This window comes from Uranotaenia lowii, chromosome 3, assembly GCF_029784155.1.
Source record: "Uranotaenia lowii strain MFRU-FL chromosome 3, ASM2978415v1, whole genome shotgun sequence".
Classification (NCBI taxonomy): Eukaryota; Metazoa; Arthropoda; class Insecta; order Diptera; family Culicidae; genus Uranotaenia; species Uranotaenia lowii.
The window spans coordinates 101,129,550-101,148,475 of NC_073693.1; the positions used below are offsets into that span (position 1 = coordinate 101,129,550).

Genomic DNA, 18,926 nt, shown 5'->3' on the forward strand with positions numbered 1-18,926 from the left:
CCGAACATCCGCACAATCTACGGCACTATCCGCGCAAACTACCGAACCCGTTTTTCGTCAAAAGGGGGCAATCGCGAATACGTTTTTCTTCCGATTCGCGCCGATTATTATTATTTGTCTTATTCTTTTCAACTTCTTTGTTGACATTATTTCAAATCATGTTGTTCAATATACGATAAGTAGGTTTATGATCTTCGCTGCGTAATGTTTATTGAACGTTGTCGCTTAACTTTTTCACTCCCCATCAATAATTTTGGAAATTCTGTTGAATCTGTGAATGTTTCAAAATTCTGTGTTCTGTAACACAGATTCTGTGATGAAAATTTTCTCAAAATTATGTGAAATTACAGATTTTCTGTGATTTCGGCAACCTTGAGTGAGATAGACCGGCAATCTAGCAACCTGTCATCTGGTTGTTAGAGCAATCTGTGAACCGATTTTTTGTTCGTCGCGTAGAAGGTTATAGATGTTCCCTTAGGAGCTGAATAGCATTCTCTTCAGCCACTAAAATGAACTTCCAAGTTCGTTTAAGAACTTAAATTTGATTAGCATTCTCTTCAGACAGCAACGAAAGTAAGCTTTTATGAACCATTTTCAAGGGAAATCTGATTGCTTGGGAATGTAAGTTAGCTTAAGTTTTTAAAACGTAATGTGAGAAAATGTAAAAATAGCTACCAGATTTGTGTTTTACGTGTTTGTGTTTTGGGTAATAGTTAACCATGCAGCACACACATCAAATCAAAACGGCGTTGAAACGTTCACTCTAATTCTCCTTGACTCAGATTCGAAGGAAAACAATTCTAAATGCGCCAAAACTGCGAAAATTCAAATTTTGATTAGAACGGCACACAACTCAGAAATGAATAGTAGGGGATTTCGCGCATTCTGAGTTGCTTTTGTTCAGGGTGGTTCAGACTTGTTCAGGGATCGACTGAATGAAGAAAAATTCAAAAACTTATGAAATTTTAAAGCGGTTTTGAGAAAGAAAAAGGCGGCTGTGCGGTGTATTTAGGAGATGGATGCGTATATTTATATCCAGTTGATTTTATTTTTACCTCGAAAAATTCAGTGCCCCTGGGCCAACAAGAAAAAAGGAAACACCATAGAAGAAAATTATTTACACTTAAAAATTTTGAGAAAATTAAACTTACAGTTGTGATAGATGGCTTCCTTAGAGATAACTGGAAGGAATAATAAATTTGTTGAATTTTTTTAAAATTCTTTTCAAATCACATAATTTCTTTCATTCTGTAATTTGTCAATCTTAAATGTAATTTAAAGATATACTCATCATGATAATTTCGTTAACTGTGTCCAAGCATCGCATCTAAACAACCAACATTGGTTTTTGGAAGTCTCTGAGTTGTTTTCATCTATTTTGCTCGAAAAGTGTGCGTCTTCGCTAAGTTCTAGGGTTTGAAACTCCCTAGATGAAAACAACTCAGAATTTTTAATTAATTCCAACTCAGTTGTTTTCATCTTCATACATGGTGCGACTTCTGAACCAAAACAAATCAGTCTCTGAATAATTTCAAATTACCGTGTAGGTTGTTCGCCGAAACGAACAATACCAAAATTGTCACGCACTTTTTTTGTTAGTTCTGCCCAACCACTTTCCATAAACAGTTCCCTGAATTTTTATATGACCGGTTGCCTAGTTTAGTTCTAACGCGCAACCGGAGATTTCTAACCCGCAAACGTATGCAGCACCGAGAAGAAACCACCGCGGAACGCGCTTTATTTGCAAACAGAACCGCAGATTTGAATATCATAAATCGAATAAATTAGCACACTCTCCTCCATTGGCGGATCAGTTGTTGGCTGGCCCCACGGCGGGTTTATTTCTGTATAAATGAATACAGCGTTATATGGCATCGGGTATTGTTTACTCTTTTTGAGCTTAGCTAAACCTCGCTAAGTCTCGCTGTGATACCGAACAGTAGTTAGGCATAGTTTCGGGGTTTTTGTTTCGAACAAAAACACTGCAAAAACAGCCAACAAGTTGATGCGATACGGGCTGCCCGAACAAAAACAAGCATAAGCTGCATATTTTACACGCTCTCATTGTTGGTGCTTTGTTTTTATTGCTGTCTGAAATTGTCTAAAGATACATAGCAATATAGGTTATCGAGAGCATAATTTCCATAGTTAATGCTGTTCAAAAGCCATGCCGGTTCAACCGATAAAAGCATGATGTGTTAACTCTAGATGATCCCCGGGGTGTGATCTAACGAGGAAGGTACAAAAGAGATACACAAAACAAAAATCTATCAATGATTGAATAGTTTTTCCTAAAAGCATTAACATGGCATTTTGCTAATTTTGCTTGTAGAACTTCTTATCGGTTAACTAATCATGTATGCTGAAGTATTTCAAACATAATAGCTAAGCACGTTCAGGCCATATTTATAGGACGAAAGCTGACATATATCGGTTCCAAAACAAAGCCAGGTGCAGGTTTTAAGTTCACGGAGTTGTGCAGGATTTTTAAGAAGAAAGAGCAATTTAACAGTCAACTGAACAGCGTGGTTGAGAAAATTCCGAAGGGTGACATTCACGTTTAAGGCGACTTAAATGCGAAAATTGGCTCCGACAATCAGGACCTTGAGCGGCCTTGTTAGCACAAATCTTGCACCGGCTTTTCGCTGCCATCTGGGATACTGCAACGTTCCCGACTGTCTTAATGTAGGGGTAAGGTATCCTCGTGAAGGTCCTGACGGAAGGAGACCTGACAGAGTGCGGTAACTGAACAGCACCCAGGAGAAAATTGACGTTACCCATCGACGACAACAAGCTGGATTTCGGTCCGGACGATCATGTGTGGACCACATCACAACACTACGAATGATACTGGAACAAATCAACGAATTCTAGGTCTCTCTTCTACTGATGTTCGTTGATTTCGAAAAAGCATTAGACCGACTGAACCACGAAAACTTCTGGGCGGCTCTAAGGCGACGATGAATCCCAGAGAAACTAGTCCATCTCATCGAAGCACAGTACGAGGCATTTTCGTGCAAGGTCTTGCACGACAGTGTCTTGTCCGATCCAATCCCGGTAACTGCTGGAGTGAGACAAGGATGTATCTTATTTCCGCTACTTTTTCTCATCGTAATGGATGAGATCTTGACTAAATCGATTGACTGTAGACCAAATCGAGAGTTTCCGTAAAATCCTTCGACAATGGAGCAGCTAAACGGCCTCGACCAGCTGACGATATTGTCTTGTTCGCCCAAAGACATCCGGATATGCAGAGCAAACTCCACGATCTCACCGAAAGCTCCAAGGCAGCAGATCTCAAAATCAATGTCGGAAAGACCAAGTGGATGGCAATCAACACAGAGAATCCTTTTAATTTCGTGGTTGCTGGGCAACAGGTTTGAGAAAGTGGAGTGCTTCCAGTATCTTGGCATCCAGATAACGCCGATGGAAAGAAATCGAAACCCTTATCAGAAAAGCTAACTTTGCATTTGCTAGTTTCCGAAACATCTGGCGCTCATGCCAAATCTCTCAATGAACAAAATCCGAATCTTCAACTAAAACATTAAATCCGTATTGTTGTACGGGTGTGAAACTTGGTATACATAAGCGGTGACGATGCGAAAACTTAAAGTATTTTTGAATTGCTGCCTGCAGAGTATCATCCGCGCTTGGTGGCCCGGCACCTGGATCTCAAACATGGAACTACATACATCGCCGACGTCATCAAAGGGAGATGGATTGGGCACGTGCTTCGAAGAGATGATAACAAGATTTGCAGAAAGGCGCTTGACTGGAATCCAGCTGGGCATCGACGATGCAAAGCCCGTGGCAGCATAGTCTAGCCGCTGAAATCCGCACAGTTTACGAAACCCTTGGCTGGCAGCAAGTTAATACCCTAGCTCCGGATCGCCAGCAGTGGAGAACTTTTATCTCAGCTCTACTTATGTATCGGACAATCGGCGCCGGACCCTTAGGCTCTACACCCAGAGAAGAGAATTTCAATGCCGCTCGGCACTAACTCTATACCAAAAAATGCGTTATACTAAAGATGAATGAGAGGAAAAGCACTTCTGGCATAAAGACTCCCAAGCAAAATTATGCATAACCACTACATTTAAGCAATGTTCCGAATTTCACTCAACTCTCATGAGCGACTACGAAACGTTTTCAACAGCGAGAGCAAAACCAAAATCGTCGGATGGTTCCTCTCCCAACGGGGCAAAGATTGTGTTTGACAGCGCTGCTCCGTCCGAGTATCAAAGAAATAAGTTTTGAAAGAGAGCCGTTACAGTTGGAATTCTTAACTGCTTTTCAGTTTTTTATTTCACTGGTTTATCGTGCTTTGTTGTTGCGGAAGACCAAAATAGCCATTGTTGCGGCATAACCTCACAACAGGCTTCAATTCGGACGAAGTAAAAACACTCCATTTTAGCAGATTCAATCAGCTTAAAAGCTATAAACACAATTTATTTGAAGTGTTTTTTAAAGGTTGTATAAAGGAAAATCTGTGAAATTAAAGTGTCCTTATTAAATTCACGAACTCTTCAACAGTAAACTACTTCGCCGCCTTTTCCGCGTCACGTTGTCTACTGACCATTTGTTTACATCCGTTCACCCAGCATGTCAGTTGTTCCAGGAAGGGTGGTTAAGTGTTGCCAGTTCTTTTGGTCTACAGAGCCGTAACTCTTCGAAGGGTCGACGGATGTATAGTTGGCCTCAACAGCCATTCCAGCACACAGGCAGTATGTATGTATGTGTATGCCGGTATGGCAGAGAGTATGCAGGCAGTATTAACCTAAAGAGTGTATTCGAAAAAATTGCAACACTGTTTGGTGAATAACTTTTGAAAGTATGGATGGAAATTGATGAAATATTCAGCGAAGTTACTTGACAATGGTATGTTTATATATGCAAATTTTTGTGGTGTTGACTCGTAAACCACTTGCCAGGTTTACGAGATAGTGTTCGATGAAAAAAATTTTCGGCTATAATTCTTGGGCAACACGTGCGCCATCTATAATGCATACTATTAACCAACTTTTTTTCAAATCAAGGCAATTTTTTATTACCTCTGCTGTTTCCTGAAGCATGAAAATAACTCAAAAATTGGAATTTGGTCGAATATAACAAATTTAGCCGATCGTTAGCCTTCTCATGTGCCAGACATCGAATTTTTCAGTTTTTTTTATCCTTGGGGAAGACAGGTGACCCCCCAAGGTGACAGTTTCTGGTTGGAAACCTGACAGGTGACCGCTAATGAGTTCGTTTTGATGTCCCTTACGAAATTATTCAGAATATCTCTCCACAAGCAATCCAAATATTTTGCGTACGATTTGACCATCGTATTTTTTTATTTTACCAGTGGGCAGCTTTTCTACCTTGTAGAAATGAACCCAGGCCTATTTATAAGTCAGCAAGACGAACCAGTCAGAAAAAATTTGACTTTTTTATCACTTCATCTATTCATATGTTCAGATTGAGCTTGAAACCTCACACAATCCTCTCACTTCATGGAATCAATAATCTTTACTTTTATTGAAATTTTAGCTCACTTACACTCTGCTATCTGAGCCAGATGGTGAACAAGTGTTCATTGTCATAGTCTTTCTGCCACGCCCAATCTAAAAAACGAACGTTGCTGGCTTCACATCTTATGCCAATGACGTTGACGTTAACGAACCTGTGATTGGATTAAAGTATGAATTTTTTTTCAAACAATCAAAACATGAGGAAAAAAATTATTTAAAAAAACTGAATTGCCGTTGGAAATGTTAAAAAATCATACCATTTACAGGGTGGCCACCCATTCGGGAAAAACGGGAAAAAGACGGGATTTGCAATCCAACGGGAAAAAAAGCGGGAAAAAGCCGGGAATTTTTTCGAAAAGTCGGGAGTTTTTGGCTCAGTGAAAGTCTGTTCAATGTTCGGTCGAAACAAGTTGGAATGGATTGATAGTTGATCACCAGTCTCTTTCCAATTGACTTCAACCGATATCTACTAGGTCGAAACGAATCTTCCTACCGAGCTGGGTCGGTTTCGATTAGTTTGATCTTGCTTCATTGAACAACAAAAGGATGTTCCCGAACAGCCAGATTGCTAATCGAATAGAAATGGGAAGAAAAAAATAAGCTATTTTATTCCACGCGGTATTGCTCTCTATTTTTTGCATGAAGTTTTCAATTTACTACAGAATTTCAGCGGGTTTGTATTAGGATTTGACGAAACATTAAATAAAATTGTGCAGAAGGAACAAATGGAAATAGGTGTGCGCTTCTGGAATCAAAAAACAAACCTAGTTGATGCAAGGTATATTGGTTCTACATTCTTATCGTCGACGCGCTCAAATGACCTTCTGAATGGCGTGAAACTATGTTTTTCGAAATATCCTGATCTACTGAAACGAGTGATCCAGTATTCCATAGATGGTCCAGCAGTAAATTGAAAAATGCTCAAGGAACTAACTAGCGAGGTTCAAGAACTTGTTTCGAATCCGGCGCACGAGATTCTCACCAATGCACAGTGGTGCAAAACATCAATCTAGCTGTACGAAATTAATAGCGCCCAGGGATGAAGAGATAGACATTCGGTGTCTTCAGCAACATTGTTCAGTTTTACATGGAGCATATCCTAGTATCAAAATTTTTGCCGAGGGGTCCACCAATAGCGAGATAAAAATGCTAACTTTTTTGTTTTTCAAATTAGGGCTTTGGTGTCTTCGACAAAGTTGTTTATCTAATCAAAATACATAAGTTTGTTGAATATGTCAAAGTCCTATCACATCACCCTCAGAAGTTACAGTCAAAGTAAAAAAAATCTCATGAAAAAACAGTTTTTTGAACCTGACGCGTTGTAGGTTGGATGAAATGGTTCGCTGTCTTTGAAACAAAGTTGTAACAAGCCACGATCAACAATTGTCTCATACATTATGATGGGTTTAAAAGTTGCTGAAGCTCTATAGAAAGCATTTAGTGTATTTTATTGGCAATTTTGGAAGGCTCCTCCATCGAAAAGTGCACATTTTCGCAATACCCCCTTTTTTGTGATTATTTTTTATGATAAGCGGAAACATTTCCATTTGAAATTAGCGGGGAAATCGGTGGAACTAGTAGAGATTTGAATGATTGAAAATACACTTTTTATATAAAAATTACCTATTTTACCTATAGAAAAACCGTTGAAAACATTTAATGTATTAATAAACTGTTGCATATTTCCATTATATAGTTTGTTTTATTGAAAGACATTAAAATTCTTTTTTTTTTTGATAATTTAAACTCCAAAAACATTAATGGAACTAATTTGTTAAATTTGGTAGAGCACTAAATAAGTATTTGATATCATATAAATGAATAATAGATCCGGTTTTGCCAGTACAATATAACTGCTTCTATCAAATTTAACAGGATTAGTTCCATGATTTTTTTTTTGAGTTCAAATGATTTGAAAAATCAAATTTAATCGTCTTTTATTAAAAGAAACTATATAATGGAAAACTGCAACAATTTATTAATAAATTGAATGTTTTCAACGGTTTTTCTATAAGTAAAATAGGTAATTTTTATACAAAAAGTGTATTTTCAATCATTCAAATCTCTACTAGTTCCACCGATTTCCCCGCTAATTTCAAATGGAAATGGTTCCGCTTATCATCAAAAATAATCACAAAAAAGGGGGTATTGCGAAAATGTGCACTTTTCGATGGAGGAGCCTTCCAAAATTGCCAATAAAATACACTAAATGCTTTCTATAGAGCTTCAGCAACTTTTAAACCCATCATAATGTATGAGACAATTGTAGATCGTGGCTTGTTACAACTTTGTTTCAGAGACAGCGAACCATTTCATCCAACCTACAACGCGTCAGGTTCAAAAAACTGTTTTTTCATGAGAATTTTTTTACTTTGACTGTAACTTCTGAGGGTGATGTGATAGGACTTTGACATATTCAACATACTTATGTATTTTGATCAGATAAACAACTTTGTCGAAGACACCAAAGCCCTAATTTGAAAAACAAAAAAGTTAGCATTTTTATCTCGCTATTGGTGGACCCCTCGGCAAAAATTTTGATACTAGGATATGCTCCATGTAAAACTGAACAATGTTGCCAAAGACACCGAATGTCTATCTCTTCATCCCTCGGCGCTATTAATTTCGTACAGCTAGATTGATGTTCTGCACCACTGTGCAATGGGAGCTGTGGACTTCACACAGTACATAAAGCGTTCAGGGAGGGACTGGGGAAAAGCAAATAGAATTTGGATGAATTTTTGAGGACGTTGTATAGCCTGTTCAAAAACATTCCACTTAGAAGGGCAGATTATATGCAGTAACGGGTTCAACTATATTTCCGTTAAAATTTTGTGACGTTCGCTGGGTGGAAAATGAACGTGTTGCAGAACGTGCTGCCAAAATGCTACCATACCTCAAACGGTTTGTCGACGATTGTCCATCGATTTCCCGGTCGAAGATATTCGATATAGTTGCTAAAGCTGTAGATGATAATTTGCTGGGACCAAAAATGAGTTTTTTTTGTTACGGTCGCTTCGACTGTTGAGTTCTTTTTACGCGAGTATCAGACAGAAGCATCGATGGTTCCGTTTCTCTTCGATGATTTAACCGGGCTTGTAAGAGCATTGATGGAGAAAGTTGTAAAGCCTGAACGACTAAACGTAAAATCAAAAACACTTATTGGAATTGAATTCTCAGAAATAAATCTTCTACCTCCGGGAAGCGTATAAATTGGATTTTTAACTATATCGGCAATTAAGAAAGCAAAAGAGTCTGGTCATGTTTCCGACAAGGATATCCTTGTATTCAGAAATAGCTGTCGATCGTTTTGCTGTGGATTTTTGAATAAAATGGCTATTCAATTTCTCTTGTCTTATCCCATCAATCGGTATTTATCGTGCGTTAATCCCGATGTGATTGCACACTATCCAGATATTGCAAAAAACGTTTAGAACTGTGTCTAGAAGTACTTGTTGACAAGCAACACTTAAGTAGAGCTTGGGCCGATAAAACTAAGGACGAGTTCGGACAATTATGTGCAATACCTTCAATAAAAACATCATTTCGGGATATCGGAGAAAAACACAACCATTGGACATTTTTTGGATGGAACTTATTGGTGAACCAGAAAAGGTGTTCTTCAATTTGACGACCTTATTGAAGAAAATTCTAATTTTGTCTCATGGCAACGCCACGATAGAAAGAGGCTTTTCCGTTAACGCGAAATGCCTAGTTGAAAACCATACAGAGTCTGACAGCCCAACGTATCGTACACAACGGAATCAACATATCAAGGGGAGTTACAGGTTACAGCTATAACGGTAACGGAATCGTTAATCCAGTATGCCCGCAATCCTCACTCGAGATATGTCGAGTCCTTGAAAGCAAAAAAAATGGAGGTAAATCTGAGAAATTTTTTTTTACCGAAACGGAAGCGAGAGGCAGAAAAGGAGGCTAAGGAACTGGAAGCGAAAAAATTGAGGGTGCTTTCCGACGTTCATAGAGAGGCAAGCTTTATAGACGAAAAATTAAAATACTTAAAAATAAACGAGATACGAATAAAATTGAAAAATGATAATCAAACATATTTTAATAAATAAACTTTTTTTCTTTTGTTTAACATTTTCTAATCGAGTGACATAGTTTTTAAATTAAAAAAAATCCTGCTTATCAATCTAATGATGTTTAGATTAATTGGTAAACATTACTGAAACAAAAACCATTTAAAGATCATTTACCACTAATAGAATGCTTGATCGATTTTCGTTTACATGGTTTCAAAAATGAATATTCAGAATTTTGTTTCGTTTTCTGTTGTATAAATCCTGGAATTTCTGGAGGCCATGCGGGAAAAAAACGGGAAAAATGCGGGAAATCAAAAATTGATTTTGAGTGGCCACCCTGCATTTACAAAGAGATTAATTAATCATTTGTTACTTAATTTTTCGGCTTTATCGGTGAAAAGTAAGTACTTTTAAGTAAAAACATCTTAAAATTATGGAGTTTTAGAGACGGATTGAAAGTTAAAGAAATGAAAGATGGTGAAATTGAAGAGGTAGAATTTCGTTTTTTTTTTTTCTATCGAAGCTTAACTTTAAACTTAACCGTGGAAGATCCATTTTGAATTAAAATTTAATGGCAACTGAATATTACAAAACATATTCAATTCGTTCATTTTTATCCATACACAGATATCGATTGTATCGAACGTCATTCATTTCTCAACCGAATTTATGATTATTTTGACTCAAGTTATGACCAAATCGGAACAAAAATACTGATTATACAACTGAAAAAACAGAACGCGAAATTGTGGGTTGCTATCATTTATGATAAGCGTTTACAGTATATTGTGCATTACATTCTACAAAATGATTCCGAAAGTACAAAGTTAGGTTGATCAACTTGATGCTCATGACCACTTAACCACAGCTATCAACATATATATCTTTTCCCATGGTTTGGACAAACCAAATGAGACAATTTTAAATCGGTTCTAACTATCAGATTGTTGCGGCATACGTTTCAACGAGAAAAGTTTAGGATATTATTGTGAATTAAAATAAAAACTTTAGAAACGTCGCTGGTGAACTGGCAACAATACACAGACTTCCGACAATCTAGTACTTAACTTTTCTTTGTCGGAAGTCTTTCGGAAGTCGGAAGTCCGGACTTCCGAAGAAAAATTAAGTGCTGGCGCTATTATAATACCAAACTTTGGAACAGTCCGGCCCAGTCCGGTTACCCGGATTTATTTATTAAAAAATTTATTTTATTAATTTATTAAAAAAAATCCGCATTTTGCCCAGATTCATATACTTTATTTGGCAAATAAACAAAAATCGAATGCCAGTGTAAAATTGTGGGTACAGTTTTGCCAGACCCGAAATTTTTGTATTTCAAAATTTAAAACGAAGATATCTCAAAATGCCCTAATTTTTTTTCGATTTTTATGGCGCCAATAAGAATCACTTATTCATAGCTTAGTTATCAAAAAAAAAAATGTTCTTAAATTGTTGTCAGAAACCCATACTAGAGGGATGCAGTACAGCCATCTTTTCGGTTGCGTTTTTATAAGGCGAAATCGTGAACTTTTTTAAACTTTTCATCTTAAAAGTTGAATATTTCCGGAACGGCGCTAATTATTTTGGGTGAATGAGTGATTCTTATCTAAAATTTTAAGCTGTACCCATGCATTGGTGCCATAAAAATCGAAAAAAGGGGGAAATTTTGAAATATTTGCCTTTTGAATTTTGAAATACAAAAAAATATTGAGTCTGCCCACACTGTATACAAAATTTAACAATTCGATTGACAATAACTCAATGTTTAATACAAGGGTCTTACGTTATTTGTAGCTTCTACGGTTTTTGATATATTCACAAAAGAAAAAAGGCAATATTTTTAAAAATGGGGGGATCCATTCACTCAAAACTTCGGATTTTTTCTTACTTACATTACAATAAGTCATCCTACTGATTTAGCGCCAAATTGGAGAGGGTCAATTTCATGGTCACTTGGTATGGAATGATCCATATATAGATTTGATTCATGTTAGAATAAAACATATCCATAATGCTTCTCCTTCGATTTCTTGATCTCAATTGTGGTGGAAATCGATCAGTTGACAAGTTTCAACAAAAAAAGAGTTTGCTAAGTTTAGAATAAAGTTCTTCTATGTCGTTTTGATTTCGTATTGCCGTTCCTGAATCTCGTCAAAACAAATGTTCACCGAGATTTTCTTTCAATTTTTTTATATAGATTTGATATGAACATCTATTGGCAGAATGTACTGACTTCAAGTAGAAACTCGTCGGACTAACAAATGTTAAAATATCAACTTCGAAAGCAAACAAACAAAGTCATAACCGTAATTTATGCTCGACCTGACTACTGATAAATACAATCGAGCTCATTTAAGCTCACCCCAGTTTGTTATTGAACGGGTTAAACACAATCTTGAATAACATTTCGATATGGCTTCACAGTGCTTACACCACACTCGATGAAACTTTCACCGAGAAGCCGGGAATTGTTTGTTTGGCAGATTTTTTCATTGATTATTTTTATTTCATTCTTCCTTCATATGTATAAGCCATATTCGGATGACGTTGCTTAATCATATTCGCAATTCGCAAAACTTTTATCGCCATCCATCGAAAGGCGTCGTGTGCATTCCGCTTTTCGTCGGGTTGATCCCAAGCTCAGCTAAGCTAAGCTGCCCGGCCAATTGCCGCATCGTCCGAAATGGGAGTGCAGTACCCTCGCCCATCCATGGCTCTGGATTGGAGCCAGTTTGCTGGCAATTACCTTAATTTAAAAATTGGTCCAATGCCAAGATTGGGACCCCGCTTTCGTTCGTTGTTATTCGCGGGAATGGGGGGATTGCGATTCGCAGTTCTTCTTCTACTTCTGGTTCCCTTCGTTCGACGTGGACGGCATTGAATTAAATGCATTCATTTTGCGTCGTGTCTCTGTATTCTCTCGCCTCCCAAATAAACATGGGGGGAAAGTGCAATGTCCACCTTGTCCGTCAGTCCCGGCAGGATCCAGGCCAAGTTAGTCGGAATAGAGACACTGTCGCCAGGCACGATTAACAATATAATCATCTCTTGGCTTGGAGAGGCGGCGCGACGTCCAATACACGCTCAATGGCGCTGATTCCATTAAGTAGAAACCATCATCGTCGTCCCCATTCATTGATGTGGTGTGGTGCTGGACGACACAAAGCGAAATGCGTGATTCAATTGGGAAATCTGCATTCGTGGGAAAAACTGCATCGATGGCCGGCCCTGCGGAGAGCTCTCCAGGGATATGGTTTGGGTTTGGAAACGCTTTTTCGTCGTCAACGTTCCCGTATGAACTTTGGATAGAAAATGGAAATTATCGTTCATTGCTCTATGTGCCATTGTTAGTTGTTTTACAGGCTCATAGAGTAAAAACCCTTTCCCCTCTTTTTTTTAACAAATGGGAGTTCGATAAAATCTATCGCGGCGACAGCCGGTCTGCAACAGGCCAATGCGCTCTCCAAATTACTAAACTTTTCTAGAGCCACACTTTATCCATCGTGTTCCCTTTTTCCATAACCTAACTCGCAGCCTAAGTTGGAAACAAAAAACCGGCAGAAAATCGTGACCCCCCTAGACACCCCAGCTACGTTCATTAACCCGAGAAGCCCTGCTAGTGGAGCCCATATACTACGTGGGCACCACCATCAGTTACAAAAATTTCGCCTGTGCCAACTTCTGCCAACACTCTGATTTGAACCGTCGTCGAAACACCCCCGCACATAACGCGAAAGAGTTCAAACGCGAAATCGAATTCTCGCAACTTCAAACAATTTCCAATCGTCTTACACCTAGTTACACTAAGAGGTGAGTGAGTGCGGAGGCTGATTTTGTGCCCCCTTCTCTTTTGGACCTCTTGAATCGAATCGAACTGTGGTACTGGTACATTTCGTTCGATTCACGTTGTTGATTCTTGCGCTTTTTTGCCCCTCGAAATGGATCACGTTGGTCACGATTTTTTTTTGATAGGTGCCCTCACTCCGTTTGAAAGGTTGTCAGGTTTCCTTTTTCTTTGTAACAATTTCATTTAAAAAAATCTGGAGGAAAAAAGCAGTTCAGATTATGTGAATTGCAGTTTGACATTTTTAGCAAAGATTGATCTACTTATTATGTGGTATCGTAAAATTTATCTTTCAAAAATCAAATTGTTTTGACGGTTCAGGGTGTATTTCCGAAATTTTCGTGCTTCCAACATTTCGGGTGTATCTGTGATAAGGACCTACGTTTTATTTTCACAGCTGCAGATCTCTAGTCATGTGATGCACTTGCCGGGAAAGATAAATTTGAAGCATCATAGAACATGTTCGTGGGAAGGAGATTTTGTGTCCTGGATGTTGTCCAGAGTTCATCATAATATTATAAACTTTCCCATAAAATGTATTTTGTCAATACTTTCCCGCACATCTTTGGCGGGCTTTTGGGAACCAGATTCTATATCCGAGGCCTGTTACGGGTCTCGACTTTCACGTCGACTGATTTGTCGATCCGACTTAGGAATGAACTTTATCTGTAGAATCCTGCAGAGAACCCCTTAGTCTGTTTTGGACTTCCCTATAGATTACCACTTGTGGGTTCTAGTAGTTTTTATGTATGTACACTGACTTTATGTACCGTTTATATGGTGTTCCTATGTTCTTGGAAGTAAACCCAATATTTAGAGCAAACCATCTAGAGGACCTTCCTTTGGATGCCCTGCCCAATGATCTCTCAATGACTCCGGTCCGACGACCATTCAATGTCTCTGGTATTTTTTTTTTCTGGTTACCAGGTGATAAATCCTTTTTACGGATTGCATTCCAAGGCACGGCGAGCCACCGCGTCTCCCTAGTTTGCTTACTCTGGGTCCATGGGTGCAATTGATCGACTCTAGATACTATGTACCCCTTCGCCACAAAGTTCAGCTGGTGCCTCTGGCCATAATTCCCATCCGGACCTGCAACAAAGTCTGACCCGTGGTGGGAAGCCAAGTTTGAGCGCTTATCGGCTTGCTCAGTTTCAAGTCTAAACTTCAGCATATATACCCTGCCTCTTGTTACGATTCAAGACTAAGGACCTCTCCTCTGACGACTCGAGGTCAGACCTTTACTCGTAACTCGAGGCTCGCTTGGTTTCTACGACTATCGTTCGAGACCACTGCAAGATACCAACGACCTCTCCTCTAACGAATCGAGATCTTGACTCCGCTTGGATTGGTTCGACGTCCCCTCGCTTGTCCTGGACACGCGTCTGTCGCACACGTCCGTGGCTTTACGAAACTACTCGAATGATTCCCGGTGAAGACGTCATCCTACATCGACTCGAGTGACTCACCCGCCGACGACGTGAAGTCACTCTACCCGAGAGTATTCTGCGGCGTGAATACTCTTCTCCCTACGAGTTCGGAAAAGGTAAAGTCTCATCCCCGCAACTTTCGTCGTAGGGAGCGCGTTCTACTCAGATGCTCCCCGACGAAGGAGTCGCCCTACACCGATCGTGGACTGGCGCTGGTTCCAACCCCTCTGAAGGACAGTCATGATTCGGGTGAACCCATCGCTGACCACGCGTCAAGTATTGGTATTCTCACACATCCTCGCACGATGTTGTCGATTTTCGTGTCTGGTCCACTGGCGGCAAGTATGTTAGTGCGTACCCTTTCAAACCTCGGACAGATGAACACTACGTGCTCTGGTGTCTCAACTGTGTTACCAAAAGTTGGGTCGAATGGCGGGGCCCCGTGTCCAAACCGATGGTGGTACTGCATGAAGCGTCCGTGATCAGTCAAGAACTGTGTCAAGCAGAATCCACCTCTCCATGTCTCCGATCCATTCAAAATCCGACGTTAAGGATCAAGCGATGGGTCCACCGCCCGCGTTCCGAGCTGTCCCACTGGTGCTGCCAGCTGGACATCGAGGCCTCTCTGACATGTTTCCGCACATCGGGCATGTGCATGTGCTCGTATCAGAAGACAGAGATGGGCATGACTCCCGCCACAACACCAGTAGCTACCGAGGACACCTTTCGGTATGCGCTGATAACTCGCAGGTTCATCAGCCGCTGCACGCTGCAGAGCTTTTGCAGATTACACTGCCTGCTCAAGGCTGACGCTCCGTACCGCAAAATGGACGAGGTCACACTCGCAAGGACCCTCCTTCTGCTGCAGTGGATCGCCGAGGAGTTGTTCGACATGGCCCGTGAGAGGCCGCTCTTTTACAGACGTAGTCGACGTGGGCCGTAAAGCCCTCGATCATCACCCCCAGGTACTTGATTATACGCTTGGATTCGATTGTGCACGGTCCAGCTACAATCATCCCTGATTGTGATTAAATCAGCTTGGTGATCAGCACCATCTGGGTCTTGTGGTGAACCAGACGCAAGCTTTTGGAACGCATCCAATTTTCCACCTTCTCAATCGCTACTGTGGCGAGTTGCTGGATCTCTCTGGTTGATGGGCACGATTCCAGGAGAACCACGTCATCGGCGAATCACACAAGTCTCACTCCCGTGGGGAGACGCTGTCTCAGCAGTTCGTCATAAACGGTGTTCCACAATACCCGGCTTAGTATCGAGCCTTGTGGAACCCTTGCAGAAGCACTCACTGTTTCCAGTTCCTCACTGGTCGTATACTGTAGTTGGCGATTACGGAAGTAACTCTCCACCATCCTACAGATATATGCCGGAATCCTCATATGAATGAGCAACGACGCAATCGCTGCCCAACTGACGCTGTTGAAGATGTTCTTCACGTTCAACGCGATCACTGCACAAAACTTTAGTCTGGCTTCGTCTGCCCCTTCGATGACACGTCGAACGGCATCTACTGTGCTGCGGTCTTTCCGAAACTGTTTATCGGATAGGCCGTTCGCACCTTCGGTGTAGAGCTGTATCCTGGTCTGGATCAACTTCTCTAGTACCTTTCCAGCATAAGCTGATGGGTCACCTGGTGGCGTACCCGGTTTTATCAGGAGCACCAATCGCTGCCACTTACACACGTCTGGGAAGACCCTCTCTTCCACATACTGTTGCAGTGATGACCGGAACATTTCAGGGTGTTTCATGAGCACTGAAGGGACTTAGCAATGTCCCGAATTTCCTCCAGCGAAATCTGTTCCTCTTCACGCGTGTTCCAGTCATATGGGACCCTCGGCCATGTAACTTCCTCGTGCTGTGGGAACAGCTCGTTGACGATTTCGCGCAGTTTGTTCGGACACGTTTCCTGTGGCACATGGCACACCCCCGCTCCGCGTCTTGGTCATGACCATCCTATAAGCGTCGCCCCATGGGTTGTCGTTGGCGTACTCGCAGAGTTGCCTGAAACGTGCCTTTTGGCTCACTTTGATTGCCCTGCAGAGGGCAGACCTCGCACTTGCGAAGGGCACTCTTCACTCCGCTCTCGCTGACGGGGTCCTCGCTCTCTGCGTGTATCGCCTAGCCCGTAGGCAGCTAGTACGGACCAGTAGACGGGTTGCCAAGTGTCTTTCCACTTGATCCTCCTCGTCATCGCAGCATCACATACGCGTGCGAGTACCCTCGACAGATTTTCCGCGGACAGGTTTTCCAAGTTCTATAATAGGGGTCTGCTACTAACGCTATATCTAGCTTCTCTTCCACCGCCATCTGTCGAAGAAGCTGTTGCTTCGTGATAGTGGTTGAGATTGAATTGGATTACTTCCAAGCCCTTGGTATCGCTGCTAGCGCCTTTTGGTAGGCAGAACACCTTGGGTTGCCAGTTACATGGTCACCAGTGCAAATAAGACACTTCGGCGGCCAACTGCAGCTAGCCGCTATGAGACTGGATTCCCCGCAACCCCAGCATAATCCTCGTCTATTAACTTCTTTGCAGTCAAACGACTTGTGGCCGTACTCCATGCATCGAAAGCATACCATGTCTGGTATTTAATAGGGGTACTTATGATGTTGACAAACAGATTGCAGAACCAGTGTCCTGTTGCTCACCGAGTTACAGGTCAGGCCTGAAATCAAAACGGAATAGGTTTGCACGTAGAACACTCTTCAAGGGTGTGAGGGCAGTCCTACCTTGCCTAAGGTATGAATCTTGTTAGCAAACTAAATAGATTGCCTATGGGTTCATATAGTGAACGGCAGAGTGCTACCTTGGGTAGCTCCGATGACCACCTTAAACTTGCGGTAACCTTTTGCCCAATATTTGCTCCTGCAGGACTTCTTCGTCAAAACCATGTGGGCTAAACTACTCTTCGGTGGGTGATGTTGGACATGATACTCGTTTCAACAAGGGATTGTAAGATGATTCCGCGGCCTAATACGGCTCAGGTCTCATAAAGCATTCAATACCAGGATTGATCTATTATGTTTATCTATTTTTATTAAGCGATTTATTCACTTACTCTACACGCATCTCTTCTAAAATCTAACAATCGAATTCTCTCTCCTAACTTTTAGGTCTTAACGGCTCTGCTTAAACTCAAACAACTCGGTTTGATTCATGCCGATTTGAAACCAGAGAACATCATGTTGGTGGATCCGGTTCGGCAACCGTACAGGTAATGAAGCCTTTTTTCTCAAAACATTAAAACACCTCTGATAAACTTACCCATTCTTCTATTCACAGGGTGAAGGTGATCGACTTCGGTTCCGCCTCGCACGTCAGCAAAACCGTGTGCAATACGTACCTGCAATCGCGCTACTACCGGGCCCCAGAAATCATCCTCGGCCTTCCGTTCTGCGAAGCCATCGACATGTGGTCCCTCGGGTGCGTCGTGGCAGAACTGTTCCTCGGGTGGCCCCTGTATCCCGGCTCATCCGAGTATGATCAAATCAGGTTGGGTGCAACTCTACAACTCCGTAAGAAAGGCTCGTTGCTAAATGAGAATTGTTTCTTTGCAGGTACATATCGCAGACACAGGGTCTCCCGACCGAGCACATGCTGAACAGTGCGAGTAAGACGGCCAAGTTCTTCTACCGGGACGTGGACTCGACCTATCCATTCTGGCGGTTGAAAACGCCGGAGGAACACGAGGCCGAAACGAACAACAAAAGCAAGGAGGCTCGGAAGTACATCTTCAACTGCCTGGACGACATCGGTCAGGTGAACGTGCCGACGGACATCGAGGGCGGGCAGCTGCTGGCGGAAAAGACTGATCGGAGGGAGTTCATAGATCTGTTGAAGCGGATGCTGACGATTGATCAGGAACGAAGGATAACACCGGGTGAGGCGTTGAACCACCCGTTCACGACGTTGGCACATCTGGTTGACTATGCCCACTGCAACAATGTTAAGGCGTCCGTTCAGATGATGGAAGTGTGCCGGAGAACGGACTCGATGATTCACACGTATGTATCGGTTTCGAGGAATAAGATTTCTGTACTTTCATATTCTTTTCAGAAGCATGTATCTGTCTCACAATACGTA

General features: G+C 41.4%; 1 protein-coding gene across 6 annotated transcripts in view; it reads left to right on the top strand.

Moving 5' to 3' along the window:
- LOC129751365 (homeodomain-interacting protein kinase 3) overlaps nucleotides 1–18,926 on the top strand; it is a 198,251-nt gene that overhangs the window by 151,951 nt on the left and 27,374 nt on the right. For all 6 annotated transcript variants that reach the window (XM_055746824.1, XM_055746823.1, XM_055746829.1 and 3 more), the window contains 3 exons: nucleotides 17,957–18,057; nucleotides 18,126–18,335; nucleotides 18,401–18,847. In XM_055746824.1, the coding sequence (XP_055602799.1) occupies nucleotides 17,957–18,057; nucleotides 18,126–18,335; nucleotides 18,401–18,847 (758 nt within the window). The remainder of the gene's footprint in view (nucleotides 1–17,956; nucleotides 18,058–18,125; nucleotides 18,336–18,400; nucleotides 18,848–18,926) is intronic.